At 43.2% G+C, this 15,476-nt stretch overlaps 1 protein-coding gene across 2 annotated transcripts in view; it reads right to left on the reverse strand.

Annotated features, from left to right (window-relative positions):
* DPP6 (dipeptidyl peptidase like 6) overlaps positions 1–14,634 on the reverse strand; it is a 1,246,761-nt gene extending 1,232,127 nt beyond the window's left edge. The window contains exons 1-2 of one of the 2 annotated variants that reach the window (XM_033931638.1): positions 14,477–14,634; positions 13,907–14,266 (exon numbers count right to left, since the gene is read on the reverse strand). In XM_033931638.1, coding sequence (XP_033787529.1) covers positions 13,907–13,963 — 57 coding nt within the window. In that variant the 5' untranslated portion in view covers positions 13,964–14,266; positions 14,477–14,634. Of the gene's footprint in view, positions 1–13,906 lie in introns of both variants that reach the window. The other variant, XM_033931637.1, reaches the window with a different exon arrangement.
* Positions 14,635–15,476: the final 842 nt, after the last annotated feature.

Raw genomic sequence — 15,476 nt, forward strand, 5'->3', positions numbered from 1 at the left:
TGCTCAGCTTAGAGGGAACCGTAGAGACAGGGATCGTATTTGTTTCCATGTATAGGCTATGACAAGCATGTCAGCAGACTCCTAAAGTAGAAAGAAAGATGGAGCTCCGCCACTCCATAGACAGCACTCCCACCCCAGCCATAGACCACACCTTTGAGTATCGCCAACATTTTCCTTGCTGGTTTTGTTTCTTTGACATGAAATGAATACCGACTAGCCAGCAGAAAGTTCAAATTTAGAACAGAAATCTGTTCTGCAAATATTTACATGAAATGACTTAATTGTCTTAAGATGGATCAGTAGTAATTAGCCGATTGCTTAGATCATTGCCACGAAAATAGCCTTTGGGGGATAAAGGCCCCAATGTTTTCAACTTAGCTCTCCATTTGCAAATATAACATTTTCGTAGTGCATTATGATCTGACGATCAGATCAGTCTTCAGGTTCCATCTATTAAGCAAATAAAGTTAGTAGGCATTCGGCATGCTTTATTGACCGTGCGGGGAGTAATATTGTGGAATGCATTACCATTGGATATCAGGAGTGCTACCGGTTTACTTCAGTTTAGGAAAATGGTTAAAACTATGCTTTTTTCATAAATGCTTCTTGGTAAATGATGGAGTTAGGAATAATTTAAGCAAATAGTCATTATTCTGCTTTGCTTTTTTAAATAAATGCATCTTGGTGTTAGGAAGAATTTTATTGCTTTGATATAGTTTATTAAATGATTTGTTTTTATGCATCGTTGTTTGTTTTAATTATGCATGTTTGGATTGTAACTCGCTTAGAATTGTTCGATGGTTGTGAGTAATGAATTTTTAAATAAATAAATGTAATGATCGATACTAAACCGGTTCTAACTGGTTTAGCATCAAAGTATTTTACCCATCGATGCACATGCCATTGTCTTTTCCGTGCTTCCCAGCATCCTGCACTCTGCTATGTAAATGTAGTACAATGAAATCATTTATATTTAAAACTAGCGCTCTGAGTAATGCTCTGACATTGCTTGTTGATGTATAAAATGAAGCACTAACTTTTAACCCTTTCAGGACCATAAGGATCGTAGGCCAATTTTTGTGGTTTTGACGACATTTTTATGGTAAAAAGGGCTTGCAGATGCCAAAAAATTGATTTTTTTTGTGAAATATCATTATTTTTTTTTAAAAAAATCACACTTCTGGCTTATGGACAGTGTGGCAAGTGAATCTTCTCGTGAATCTGGCAACGACGCTAATGAATGAATGTCGGAACCAGTTTGTTTACATAAAGGCAGTATCATATGGAATCCGTACATATCAAATTTAGAACTGTAGACTATCCCAATCAAAATTTATAGGATTTTAAAGTTATGGGACAAATATGTCCCTTGGTCCTGAAAGGGTTAACACTCCAAAATTACCGGCTGGACTGGGGGGTGCCTGTAGTGTTAAAAACACAGCTCAGGCGTGTGTGTTACAGGCACGTCTGAGCCGCATGCATAAGAGGCTGCCGATTGCACGAGGAGAGCACTTATCTCGCTGTAGCAGTGTAAAAAAAAAAAAAAAAAAAAAAAGGTTTTCACGTTTCGCCCCTCCCCCTTCCCTCCTCTATGACATGCGCCTATGATGCGCTCCTATAAGGCACGCCTACGGCTGATGCTCACGCGCACATTCATGCCTCTTTCAGTTGAGTATTCTGCGCCATGTGTCAGCCACTTTCGCCCAACGACTAATCGGATGGGATTTCCGTGAACCTCATTTGCACGCGAGGCTCTTCGAGCATCGATCGTCGTTTTCAAATCGGACAATTTACCACCACTACAATGAATGTAAGGATTTTAGAGCATCTGGACCAATATTCATTGTTTGTCCAAATGACTGCTAGAGAATTTAGATGGAGCTTCAATTGCAACGCTGCAGTGCTTTCAGTTGCTTCATGATTAAAGTTTCATTTCTGCAGTACTTCATTATTTATACAGCTGAGCACGTAATATAGCTGTCATCCACTTTGTTTCTGTTCTTAGCATCACACAAGTATCACAATTATCTCCTCATAGGAGACTACACTTACCCCTCCATATTCACGGTTTTGCGGTCCGCGGTTACTTGCGGTTTTTCAATCGAAGGCCCCGCACCCAAATTTACATCACAGGAAATCGCTGCCCGGCGATGTACAGAGAAAATTACTGCTCCGAGCTGCACTTTCTTCACTGGAACAGGTCAGGTTATTCGCGGTTGTGCGTCTTTTTTTTTTTTTTTTTTGGTTTTTTTTTACAGAAAAACCGCAAACAACATACAAAAAGTTATTCGCGGTTTTTCTCCATTTGCTGTCTTGTCGTTCCCCTATCACTGCGAATGCGGAGGGGGAAGTGTACTGTTTATCAGATAGATCGGTGTATCGCAAACCATGTGCCCCGGCAGATTCCAGGTGTGCTGCGAGATGCCGGCGAGGAGGAGAAGTGCCGGATGACTGCTTACAGGACACGCCTCTTGTGAAGAGAGGCACATCCTGTAGTCAGTCAGTCGGCGCTTGCGCCTCTCCTCACCTCTCCTTCTGCAGCCCTCCCCCTCCCCCGGCGGTAATGTAATGTCATCGCATTGACGTCCGTGAATTTCCGGGTGCCCTCCAGCAGCCACCACGAGATTAGGGTGCCGCACTGTAAAATAAAGTTTGTGACACGCTGGTATAGATATAAAAACAAGTCATTCTATGATGTTCAGAAACAGAGAAAATGACAGCAGATAAAAACCATAAGGTTTATCCAGTGTGCTCATCTTGTATCTTTTCCTTTCCTTTAGAGATTCTGTTGGTCCCTTGCTTTCCTGAATTTGGATAGGCTTTGCCTCCACCACTTCCCTTGAGAGGCCATTCCATACGTTCACCACACTTTCTGTAGAGAACTATTTCCTTAGGTCACTCGAGCCTACCTCACCTTCATCCTATGCTTCTTGTACCAGAATTTCTTAGCAGTTGAAACATAAGAACATAAGCAATGCCTCTGCTGGGTCAGACCTGAGGTCCATCATGCCCAGCAGTCCGCTCACGCGACAGCCCAACAGGTCCAGGACCTGTGCAGTAATCCTCTATTTATACCCTTCTATCCCCTTTTCCAGCAGGAAATTGTCCAATCCTTTCTTAAACCCCAGTACTGTGCTCTGCCCTATTACGTCCTCTGGAAGCGCATTCCAGGTGTCCACCACTCGTTGGGTAAAGAAGAACTTCCTAGCATTCGTTTTGAATCTGTCTCCTTTCAACTTTTCTGAAACAGGCCCACCTCCTGTGCTTTTATACCACAGAGATAGTTAAGTTTATCACATCTCTCCTCTCCTGCCTTTCTTTCAAAGCGTACATATTGAGATATTTAAATCTATCCCCTTTCACTCTACGATGAAGACTACTGAACATTTCAGTGGCCACCTTCTGGACCAGCTCCATCCCGTTTATATATTTTGTCAGAGTGCGGTCTCTGGAATTGTACACAATATTCTAAATGAGGTCTCTCCAGAGACTTATAAAGAGGCCCTATCAGTTCCTTTTTCCTGCTGGTCATTCCAGTGGCATAGTAAGGGTAGGAGGCACCCCCACATCCTGCACCCCCCCATGTCCTCCTCTCCACACCCCCACTCCTCCCGCCCCCTCCTCCCCACCATTCCTCTTAATCTTCACCAGCACGAGTGGCTTCTGCAGCATGATCCTCGTGCCAGGGTTGAATCTCCCTCCGGCGTCACTTTCTGGCCCCAAGACCCAGAATTTGATTCAGAGAGGAACCAGGCTGGCGCAAGCAACAGGCAGAAGTTGCTTGCACTAGCGAAGATAATAAAGAGGTACGGGGTGGGGAGGAATGGCACGGTGTGGCAGGGTGAGGCAGAGAGGTCCCAGCACCCTCACAAACTTGGCACCCGGGGCGGTCCACACCCCCATTACTACACCACTCAGTCATTCCTCTCCCTATGTACCCTAGCATGCGCCTGGCTTTTGCCATCACCTTTACTACCCGTTTGGCCTTCTAAAGATAATGCTTGGTGATAAAGAGGCAAGTGACACTTGAGAGAGGTATTACAGTGAGTTTCCACCAGCAAATAATTCCAGTTTAAGGGGTTTATATTCAGTTGTCATCTGTTACTAATCTGAAAAGTGGCTTTCTGATGCTCAGCACCACACGTGTGAGCATTTCACAAGAGACTTGAACGTTTCAGATTATCTGTAGGTTTTATTTATGACAAACTCAAAGCATCATATTTTTCGTTTGTCCTGTTTCTATACATAAACAAAACAGAGCAGACCAACGCAGCGTAGTTCAAAGAATTTATTCACCACAAGTAGATACAACAATCAATCAATCAATAAATAACAGTCTCTCTGAAAGACATTGGCAAACACAATACTTAAGATATATACCTGCTGGATATTGCGTATTTGGTCCATAATGCAGTCCTGATAGACGGCGAAACATTGCCACGTCTTGCTTTTAGAGGCTCGTTACATCAGGCTCCGTCTCTGGCGACATTCAGATCCAGACTGAAAGCTCACTTATTTGAAGCTGCGTTTAAATCCTAACCCTACTGACATATCTTGTCTATCACCCCCTTGATAGTCCTCTCCCACCTCTCTAGCCCCCTCTAATTCACGTCATGAGCACTAAGCTCAGACTCCTCTTTATCCTATGTGATTCCACCTCATCAGCCCCTCCTCTAATTCCCTACCTGAGCCCTTGTCAGGACTCCCCTTTTGTCCTGTGTGGCTGTCATAATTAGATTGTAAGCTCTTCTGAGCAGGAACCGTCTGTTACAGGTACAATGTGCAGCGCTGCATGCGTCTGGTGGCGCTATAGAAATAATAATAAATCGTTGCTGTTGTTGATTGATTCTTTTACCTGCTTGTGGCGAATAAACATTTAGAACTACGCTGTGCTGGTCTGCTCTGTTTTGTCGTGCTGCTTGCTTGCCCATTTGTTTCCTGGCCACTTATCCTATACACTGTATTATACTGGCGGAATTTGACCTTTTTTTTTTTTTGTCTAAGTTGAAACAATTTTTTTTATTATTGAAAGATATCAAACAGCAAAAACAAAACAAAACAAAAAAAATACAGCATCCACAAGAAAATCCATACAATGAGCAACCCCTACCCCTCCCACAATGCCAAGAACCCATTTACAATGCCCCCTAATCCCTCAATCCCAACTCAAGGAAGGAGAACTGACAAGAGAAAAGCCTAGTAATCAAATGCCATGGGAGGGTGGCACTCTTATCCCCCCCCCCCATTACCAAAACCAGACTTTTACATCAAGGATTCTTTAGCCTTTCTTGAAATAAATCCTAACACAAAAAATAGAGAGTTTGAAAATGCTAATGTTAAAACCTACTTGTCAAATAAGCAATCGGCCTGTTGCACATTTTTAATACCTCAACCCTTTTTCAACCTATTCAGATTTTCTTTTTCTTTAATTTGTTCCTTTTCATCGGTAGCACAAGGCAAGTTGCTTACTGCACCTGAACGCATTTCCCTATCTCCACAGACTTGCAATCTAAGGAGGCAGTCCTGGAAGTGAATAATAATAATAACAATAATAATAATAATAATAATCAGTTTATATACCGCAAGGCCATAAAGTTCTATGCGGTTTACATTAGTTTAAAAAAAAAAAAACACACAATAAAAGAAGTTGAATAGAACTAAAAAAGTTAAAAGCCAATAATTGGAGACGCTAAAATGATCAAAACAGTGCATAACATTTGTACGAATTAGCTGCCTAAATACTTCAAAAACAGATATGTTTTTAGATGTCTCCTAAATTCCCCATAAGTGTCAGTAAGCAAAAGCAATTGTTCTAAATCCTTACCCCATAACGCTGTTTGATATGAAAAAAGATTTTGATGATGTTTTTTAAGTTTACATCCTCTAACAGGCGGAAAAACAAAATTCAGATGCGAGTTTATCTTATGTCTGTTGGTTGCAAAAGAGAAAAACTCAATTATATATTTGGGAGCTAAACCAAACAAAGCCTTAAAACACCTGCATTTAGATGCCTTGAGGGCGGGCATTAGGAGTCCATTCTAGAACAGAATCTAGGCCCCTATGTTCCATTAGGCACAGGTATCAAAGTCGGTCCTCGAGGGCCACAATCCAGTCGGGTTTTCAGGGTTTCCCCAATGAATATACATGAGATCTATTTGCATGCACCATTGTATGCTAATACATCTCATGCATATTCATTGGGGAAATCCTGAAAACCCAATTGGATTGCGGCCCTCGAGGACCGACTTTGACACCCCCGCATTAGAGAATGGCAGAGTAACCCAATATCTCCTTGCTAACATTCCGGTACCTGCAGTTACACCAGCCCAGTGGCATAGTAAGGGGAGGGGGGGGGGGCGGTCCACCCCGGGCGCCATCTTGCTCAGGACGCTGGCACCCCTCTCCTCCTCTCTTCCCCCCCCTTCCCACTCCTCCCCCTGCAGCATGCGCCCCTTCCACCCGTACCTTTTTAACTTAGGCGCAAGCAGCCACCGACTTGCTGCCCGCAGCGGCTTCGGCGCTCTCTCTGACGTCACTTCCGGGGCCCGCGCACAGGAAGTAGCCTCGGAGAGAGTGCCAAAGCCGATGCGGGCAGCAAGTGGGTGGCTGCTTGCGCCGAAGTTAAAAAGATACGAGAAAGGGGCACGCGCTTGCGGCAGGGGGCACGGGGGGAAGTGGGGCACAGCTCACCCTCACTACGACACTGTACCAGTCATACAGCCGACACCTGTATGCATGTCTACATGTGGCACGGATGTGTGCAGCAAAGTTATTCCCATAAGAGGAACACATGCCTATGTCCCATTCGTGCTCTGCTCTTCTGGACGCACACGTTCCCAAATATGTGCTTCGTAAGTTCAGCAGGTGTTTGCAGAACAGCTCCGAGGCACCCCGCTAACTCTTCCGCAGGTTATGTGCGCAAAAAGGCCTGTAAGTTCTAGTAGTTTAAGCATGCAATTGACACAGAAATAGGAGCCCCTAGGGTACCGAATTGCCCTTTAACCCCCAAATTCTACATATGGCATTTAAAAAAAAAACCAACTCAGTGCTATCCAGACATGGCACTTAGGGCTCCTTTTACTAAGCTGCGATAGCGGTTTTAGCGCGCGCTAGACGCCAACGCCAGCACTGAGCTGGCGTTAGTTCTAGCTGCATAGCGCGGGTGCAGCGTGCGCGGCAATTCTGCGCACGCCAAAAACGCTATCGCAGCTTAGTAAAAGGAGCCCTCAGTGCGATTCCATTAAAGGCACTCACCATATATAGAAATCATGCTCAATGCCCATAGCTGCGACTAATACTTAGGCACACCCATTTAGGCCAGTAAACACCAGGCCAAAAGCCTGCGCCTACGCTAAGCGCAGATCGGACGTATTCTATGCAACTTTTATGAACACTCATGATCCCCTGGCCATGCCCTCTTTTCAGATTCAAACACTAGAGTTTATACGAACCACTCTATAGGATACACTTAGAAAGATGGGCCGCCACTTCTAATTGGTGGCAATCACTGGCATAGCAAGGATGGAAGACACCCGGGGTGGTGGTGCCACCCTCCCCCCTTCATGCGCACCTTCGAAAATTAAAACTCGCTTTCACAGATAACATTACCACAGATTACCTTTCCATTATTTGACCCGATCTACTCCTTCTTTCGTCCCCGACCTACTATGTTACCCTTCAATGTCGCCTTTCTCTAAAATATTGTAGTTCTAACCTTCTTCCTTCTGTTTCTGTACGTCTGTCCTCAGAATTTGTCTTTGTATGTATTATTAGGTGGTTTTGTTACCCCCGAGTTTTAATATATGGCATTCGCTTTGAAATATTATTTTAAGCGTTTGCATCAAATTTTAATAAACTTGAAACTTCCCTTCCCCGCCATGAGGAGAATCTCCAACGTGCTGCCCGCGCCTGCTCTCCCTCCGACGTCATTTCCTAGACGTGGGGGCCCAGAAGTGACATCAGAGGGAAGCGCCAAGGCCAGCGCGAGCAGCAGGTTGGAGCTGCTGCTCACCCCAGTGAAGAGCTAGAGGTACGGTGGGGGGGAGGGTAAGCGAGGGTGCGCGCACAGCGGGGGAGGAGTGGGGGGTGGAGAAGAGGAGAGGTGCCAGCGCCCCCACCAAGATGGCGCCCAGGGCGGTCCACACCCTCCCGTACTACACCACTGGTGCCAATTATCAATTATTATTATTATTAGGGGTTAATTGCTAGTTATCAGCGCTGATTACCTTGCTAAAGAATTAAGTTGCACATACTGCTTTGTGCATGTAATTTGGATCTCACTATGTAGAATCCAGGCCTAAGTCTATACTTGAACAAGTGGGTGTCAGGTCAAAAGCGCTCCGGGACAAAGGCGCGAGCAGACAACTGAGTGCAGCGTGGAGGCGTGCGCCGAAGAAAAAGACTGTTTTTAGGGGCTACGACGGGGGGTGTGGGGGGGAAACCCCCCACACTTTACTTTATACAGATCGTGCCGCGTTGTGGGGGCGTTGTGGGGGATTTGGGGGGTTGTAACCCCCCACATTTTACTGAAAAATTAACTTTTTCCCTGTTTTTAGGGAAAAAGTTACGTTTTCACTAAAATGTGGGGGGTTACAACCCCCCAAACCCCCCCACAATGCCGCCGCGATCTGTATTAAGTAAAGTGGGGGGGCTCCCCAACAAAACCCCCCATCGCAGCCCCTAAAAAGTCTTTTTCTTCGGCGCGCGCCTCCGTCTTGCACTCAGTTGTCGGCGCGCGCCTTTGTCTTCCGCGTTACTGTCTATGAACCGAACAAGTGAGAGGGAAGTAACTTGCTGAACGTCTCACAAGGAGTGCTAGAAGGGGATGTGAAATCCGAGTCTTTGACTTCTATGGCTCTCAGTCTGCTGCTCTAATCATTAGGCCAAACTATGTCAATTCGCTCTTGATTTCCCTGGTGACGCCACCTGACGCAGTCTTTACTCATAGCTATTAACAATGAAAACAAATCCATAAGCCAAGAACTGCCACTGGACTCAAACTCTGTAAGACCGCGCAAAAATTCTTTAGGACTTAAGTTTTACTCAGTTTCTCCTAGTTTTGAAATTGCAGCAAGAGAAGCAAATATTTTGACTGTACTGCAGGACTTCAAAGTCATGAACTGCATTCTGTACACGGTGTTGAAAAATCAGCGTTGATAAAAATTTGTGCTTCAGTGCTATTCTATAAATGACATGAAGCGATGTGCGTCGTTTACAGAATTTACTTATAAATTCTTGTGCCTAAATTAGGGCACAGATCTCCCTTATTTTGTAAAACTGCGCAAATTCAAGGGACACCCACAGACCACCCATGCCCCGCCCACAGCCAACCCCTTTCGGATCCACATGTAAATTTTATGTGCGAATTCCTGCGCCTAAAGATGCATGCACAAATTTAAACTAATGCAAATTAGCACACATAGTTGATGGTTGTTAGCACCCAATTATCATGTTAATCGATTTATTAATTAAATTGCATACGTAAATTGGGTACTCGCCCATATTTGCTGTGCGGTTTTGAGTGCCATATATAGAATTAGGGTGCATATATTCAAACCAAGACTTTCCTCTTTAATTGCTATGCCACAGTATATTGAGAATCCCAAAAGAGTACACCTAACATAACAATCAATGTTTATATACCACCTCAATCTCAGAGTTCTGATTGGTTTACAGCAGGGGTGTCCAACCTGCGGCCCCGGTCGAGGGCGATGCAGCGTTTTCCTCTGCTGCCCCCGGGTGTTTACCGTCTTGCCGGCTCCCTCCTCTGTCTTGCTGCAGCATTTGTAAAAAAAAAATTTTCGGCCAATACGGCTCAGGGAAGCCAGAAGGTTGGACACCCCTGTTTACAGTAAATATATATCCTACTATCAAAAAGAATAAGGAAGCAGAAAGACACCACTACTAAATTGTAAACTAGCTTCAAACAAAGTGTCTTATCACTGCTTAGTGTCAGATGGGCAAGTGAGCTAGATATAATGCTACAAAGTGGACCTCAAAATCCTACAGGATAGACCTCACGAAGTACAAAACTTCGCCAATGAGTTTTGCAGCAGAGGTTTGTTTCTCCGACACAGCACGTAATGCGAAACAAGGGCTTGCAAGCTCTCTTGTTGAGAATTTTGGATTGGTTTCTTGGTGGCATTTTCAGAAGACAAAGAACAACTTCTATAATGAGTTGTAAAACTAATGAGGCTCGCCCAAATGCTTGGTAAATAACCATATTTTTAAAAGTTTACATAGAGTTCTAAAGTAAAGGAACAACCCCCCCAGAGAATCCCCTCCATGTGGATATGAACCTAAAATCTGCAATGCCAAAAGAACCTAAAATCTGCAATGCCAAAAGATGAGTCACAGTAATTAACTTTAGATATGAGGTCTAATAAGAAGGATTAAAGTCAGATAAAAAGTTAAAAGATGCACAATATGCTTTAAATTGGCTCCCAATAGTAGCTGGAATACACAATAATATGGTTGCTCCAAAGGACTATCAAAGTTGGACTTCAACAAAGTAAGTTTAGCAGCAGAAGTCTACAATAAGGCTGTACAAGCTGATCAATGATTCATGTGACCCAGCGTTTACATCAGTGGTCTCAAACTCAAACCCTTTGTAGAGCCACATTTGGGATTTGTAGGTACTTGGAGGGCCTCAGAAAAAAATAGTTAATGTCTTATTAAAGAAATGACCGTTTTGCATGAGATATAACTCTTTATAGTTTATAAATCTTTCCTTTTGGCTCAGTCTTAATAATAATATTGTCATTTATAGCTAAAGAGACATATCATCAAGAAACTGTTTTATTTTTACTTTTGTGATTATGATAAACATACCGAGGGCCTCAAAATAGTACCTGGCGGGCTGCATGTGGCCCCAGGGCCTCGTTTGGAATGTCCCACTATGGTTTTCTTATGTTCTTATGTGAGCCAAGTATAGGACAGTGAAGCCACTGTGACATCACTGTTGAGTTTGGCTCTTAGGCATTGGTGGAATGAGGCATTATGACATCACAATCTCATCTCTGGAATGTTGCTACTCTTTGGGTTTCTGCCAGGTACTTGAGACCTGGGTTAGCCACTGTTGGAAACAGGATACTGGGCTTGATGGACCTTTGGCAGTGGTCTCAAACTCAAACCCTTTGCAGGGCCACATTTGGGATTTGTAGGTACTTGGGAGGGCCTCAGAAAAAAATAGTTAATGTCTTATTAAAGAAATGACCATTTTGCATGAGGTAAAACTCTTTATAGTTTATAAATCTTTCCTTTTGGCTAAATCTTAATAATAATATTGCCATTTATAGATAAAGAGACATATCATCAAGAAAATGTGTTTTTTTTTTAACTTTTGTGATAATGATAAACATACCGAGGGCCACAAAATAGTACCTGGCGGGCCACATGTGGCCCCCGGCCCGTGAGTTTGAGACCACTGGCTTACAAGGTCCACTATCCATTGAATATAATCAATGACAATTAATTCAGCAAATACACAGAGGATGTTATTTCCAAGCATCCTGCCACCTTGCTAAATTTGGGAGCACCATTCCCACATAAGAATTGCCGCTGCTGGGTCAGACCAGTGGTCCATCATGCCCAGCAGTCCGCTCATGTGGTGGCCCCCAGGTCAAAGACCATTGCTCTAAATGAGTCCAGCTTCACCTGCATACGTTCCAGTTTAGCAGGAACTTGTCCAACTTTGTCTTGAATTCCTGGAGGGTGTTTTCCCCTATAACAGACTCCGGAAGAGTGTTCCAGTTTCCTACCACTCTCTGGGTGAAGAAGAACTTCCTTACGTTTGTACAGAATCTATCCCCTTTCAACTTTAGAGAGTGCCCTCTCATTCTATCTACCTTGGAGAGGTGAACAATCTGTCTTTATCTACTAAGTCTATTCCCTTCAGTATTTTGAATTTGCCCCTTCAAAATGTCCACTGTAGAAACTAAGCTCAAATACATAAGCTCCTACTTTAAAAAAAGATGGGTCATGTTTTGAATATAGAAATCCATCCAATTTTTTTCCATCCCATTCAACCTGTTGATCCATGACCCTGACCCATTGCTTGCTCTGATTCTGAAGCAAAGATTACGATAATATCATCCATACGTATATTTATAGCTTCATGTCTACGGTGATTAATGTAGCAACCTGTTGTTGACAGTATTTTAATCTAGTGAAATACATTTTGAGGGATACCTATACTCTTTGGAATTTATGGAGAAAGTTTCAAAACTAGTTGAGTTTCACAAGAGACAAGTTTATTTTCCCACAGCACATATATTTAAGATAAAGCTTTATTCTGTTGTACCCTATGATATAAAGGAATGCTACTGAAGTTGAAAGGGCAGCATGGGGTCTGTAAGTTAAAGGCTGAAGACTACTTTGCTGTGTGGTTGGTTTTTTGTTTTTTTTTGGTCACATGGTCGCTTTTACAAAGCTATCATGTCCCAATCTGCAGTGGAAGGAAGACCACTGAGGTTGAATAGAACATGTACAGTGTGAGGGGCATGCTACCTTTGCTAGGATTCTTGTACCAACATTAATTTTGGAGGGGGAGAAAACACAAGAAGCTGCAATTAACCTTACTAGAGGGTTTAGAAGACTTCGTGGCTCACTTGAAAGAAAAGTGAAATGTAACAGCTTACTGATTTAAGATGAGGCATGTTACTTGAGTTTATTACTCATGACAAATGACTATAAGAACAAATGTTACCTGACTTAGGGCTCCTTTTATCAAGGTGCCCTATGGGGGTTAGCGCGTCGGACATTTCATCACACGCTAACCCCCGCGGCAAGCCAAAATACCAACGCCTCGTCAATGGAGGCGTTAGCGACTAGCGCGGCAGGCGCGTTAAACCCCTACCGCACCTTGATAAAAGGAGCCCTTAGATATCTGTTTGTAAATGACTGTGCCAGGGTCCTTATTTCCAAACGGATTTCTATGTCACGGTCTCCTTTAACTGAAATCCAAGGACCAGGCACAGGTATCAACGCTAACAATTTCTTTAAACTTTATAGTCAATACAACCCTCTCCCCCATCTTTCTCAGCCACCAGGGAAAGAAACCTGACAGGACCTACGGAAGGCTACAGCGTTCAAGGCTTTGTACTGCAGTGTTTTACAGTATGAGAAACTTACAGTTGCAAAATCTTCATCAATAACATTCAAAACCACACAAATCACCAACACATTTTTGTGTATTTCTGATATAAACTAGCCCCGCCCCCATTTTACACAGACACAAATTAACACCTGTGTTGCACAAAGCTTTCCAGAAACTGCCGCTTCAATGGCACACATTCCTCCAGGATCGTGCTCCGTGTGACAGGAGTGCATTACGTTAAGCAATTCGCCAGTAGGTACGAAGGGGGAGGGGGAGGGGGCACCTAGCAAACACATTATTAATAAAGGAATAAAAAAGATCTGCCAGCCTGATTCAGCTTTGACTGGAGGTCTAACCTTTATTTTTTCCGTCAGTTTTCAAAAGATACTTTGCTACAACATTTTACATTTAGAGACTGTGGAGTTAAAAAAAAATAATACAACATTATTGCTGCAGTTTATCAGCTCAGCCTCTGGAATACATTGGCTACTTCATAACCAGGAGAATCTGCATGGGGATTTGCAGCCTTATTCCCATGAAAATACTGTACAAAAAAAAAAAAAAATCTCATCATTGTAAAATATACAAATAAAACCATAATTCCGCCGAGAAAACAAACCAGCACCTGACACACACGTGTGCAACACCAGACTGCGGGGAAGGAATATTGGTGTGGGACAAGAGCCAGTGGTGTAACAAGAAGAAAAGGATGCAAAGAGAAGGTACATCTCTAACTTCCTCCACAGGCTTTATCCCCACCCACCACCCCTTCCACAGAAAGCTTAAAGAGAAGGAAAGGCTCAATCTTACCTTGGGTCCTTTCGCAGGACATCTGACATTATTTGATGCTCCAGCCGTCTGGTTCATTTTTTATTTTTTTACAGCAAGTTGAGTGATTTTTTTTTTTTTTTTTTTTGTATTCAAACTTCTGAGTATTGCAGATCTGCCCTGGGGTCCTCTTCAGAAACGCAAGAGATATTTCATATATGGCTGGTTGAAAATCCTGAGCAAGTGCTCCAGAGGGGGAACTCCAGGTTTCAGGACGCCAAGGAAATGCGGATTTAAATTCGTCGGGTCAAACCAAAGAGAAAAAGCCTTATAGATCCCCTGGACTGTTTCTTTTTTTTTCTCTCTCTCTCTCTCTTTCCTTTTCCTAAACAGTCACTGCTTCTGCAAGGGGTAAAATAAATCCTGTTATCAACCTGCCTCAAAAACAAAAAAAAAAGACAAGGTTGAACGATCTTCAGAGTAAAATAAAGCTATATATGTGTGTGTTGTTAGCGGGGAATTCAGGCTAATGCAAAACCCGGGGTTAGATTTCCTTATAGTAAAAGTAGTGGCAACTAGTGTAAGGGTAAGCAGATGCAAAGTAATTTTTACTTGGGAGGCGTATTTAACACGTTCACACAAACTCTTTCTCCGAGAGCCAGATCTCCCGCGAACGGTGCACGCTCCCCAACCCCCCCACCGGCTCTCTTTCTGAGCTCCAGCCGGCTGCAGGTCGCTGTAAGCAGCTACAAGTATCCCCCTAACGGGCTCTCAGCCTGCCAAGAAGGGTTAATCTGTAAGCCTGCTCCTGATTGGTCGTTACGGGCAGTATCCGATTGGTCCCCTAAGGTGCCTATTGATTGGCCGAGCCTCTTTTTCTGCCCTTTACTCTCCGTTTCATAGCGGGCCGGCTGCGTTCCGCTTAGCCGGGGTGATTTTTTTTTTTTTTCCTTCTCCTGACAGCTGTCAGTTATCCCGAGAAGTGCTGAAGAAGCGTTCGGCCTGTGTCACTATATAACTCTGGATCGGGGGTTGTAGCCGTGTTCATAGAGGTTCTGAGAGTTGCCTCCAGTTTCAGTAAATTTGCTGGGGGGGGGGGGGGTGCGTTAAAATAAATTTTTTAAAAAATAATTCTTTATTGATTTTCATACGTTAATAGTGCAATACAAATAATTAAAGCATAAACCCTAGAGAAAACGCACTTTAAATACATAAAGAATTCAAAATACAATAATTTCCTCCCCCTCCCCCTAATTAAAACAAGAAGAAATACATATATAATTTAAATAATATTGATAACTAATTATAACAAAACAATAATTGCATTCATAAGAAAACCACAATATCCCTCCTCACCCCCTTCCCTCCACCTTGAATGTGCATATTTAAGGGAAAAAAATTATTTTCAATCTTTACAGTATCTTGTTAATGGCTCCCAAATATCTTGAAACTTTGCAAAATGCCCCTGCTGCATAGCTAGTACCCTTTCCATTTTCTATATATGACATAATGAATGTTTTAAAAGTTCTTGGTGTAATACTGTTAAAGGGAGAGCTCAGAAGACCCATTCAGGAATTTTGAATTTAATGTACCTGAAAGTAATGTACCTGAA

Source organism: Geotrypetes seraphini, chromosome 2 (genome assembly GCF_902459505.1).
Source record: "Geotrypetes seraphini chromosome 2, aGeoSer1.1, whole genome shotgun sequence".
Classification (NCBI taxonomy): Eukaryota; Metazoa; Chordata; class Amphibia; order Gymnophiona; family Dermophiidae; genus Geotrypetes; species Geotrypetes seraphini.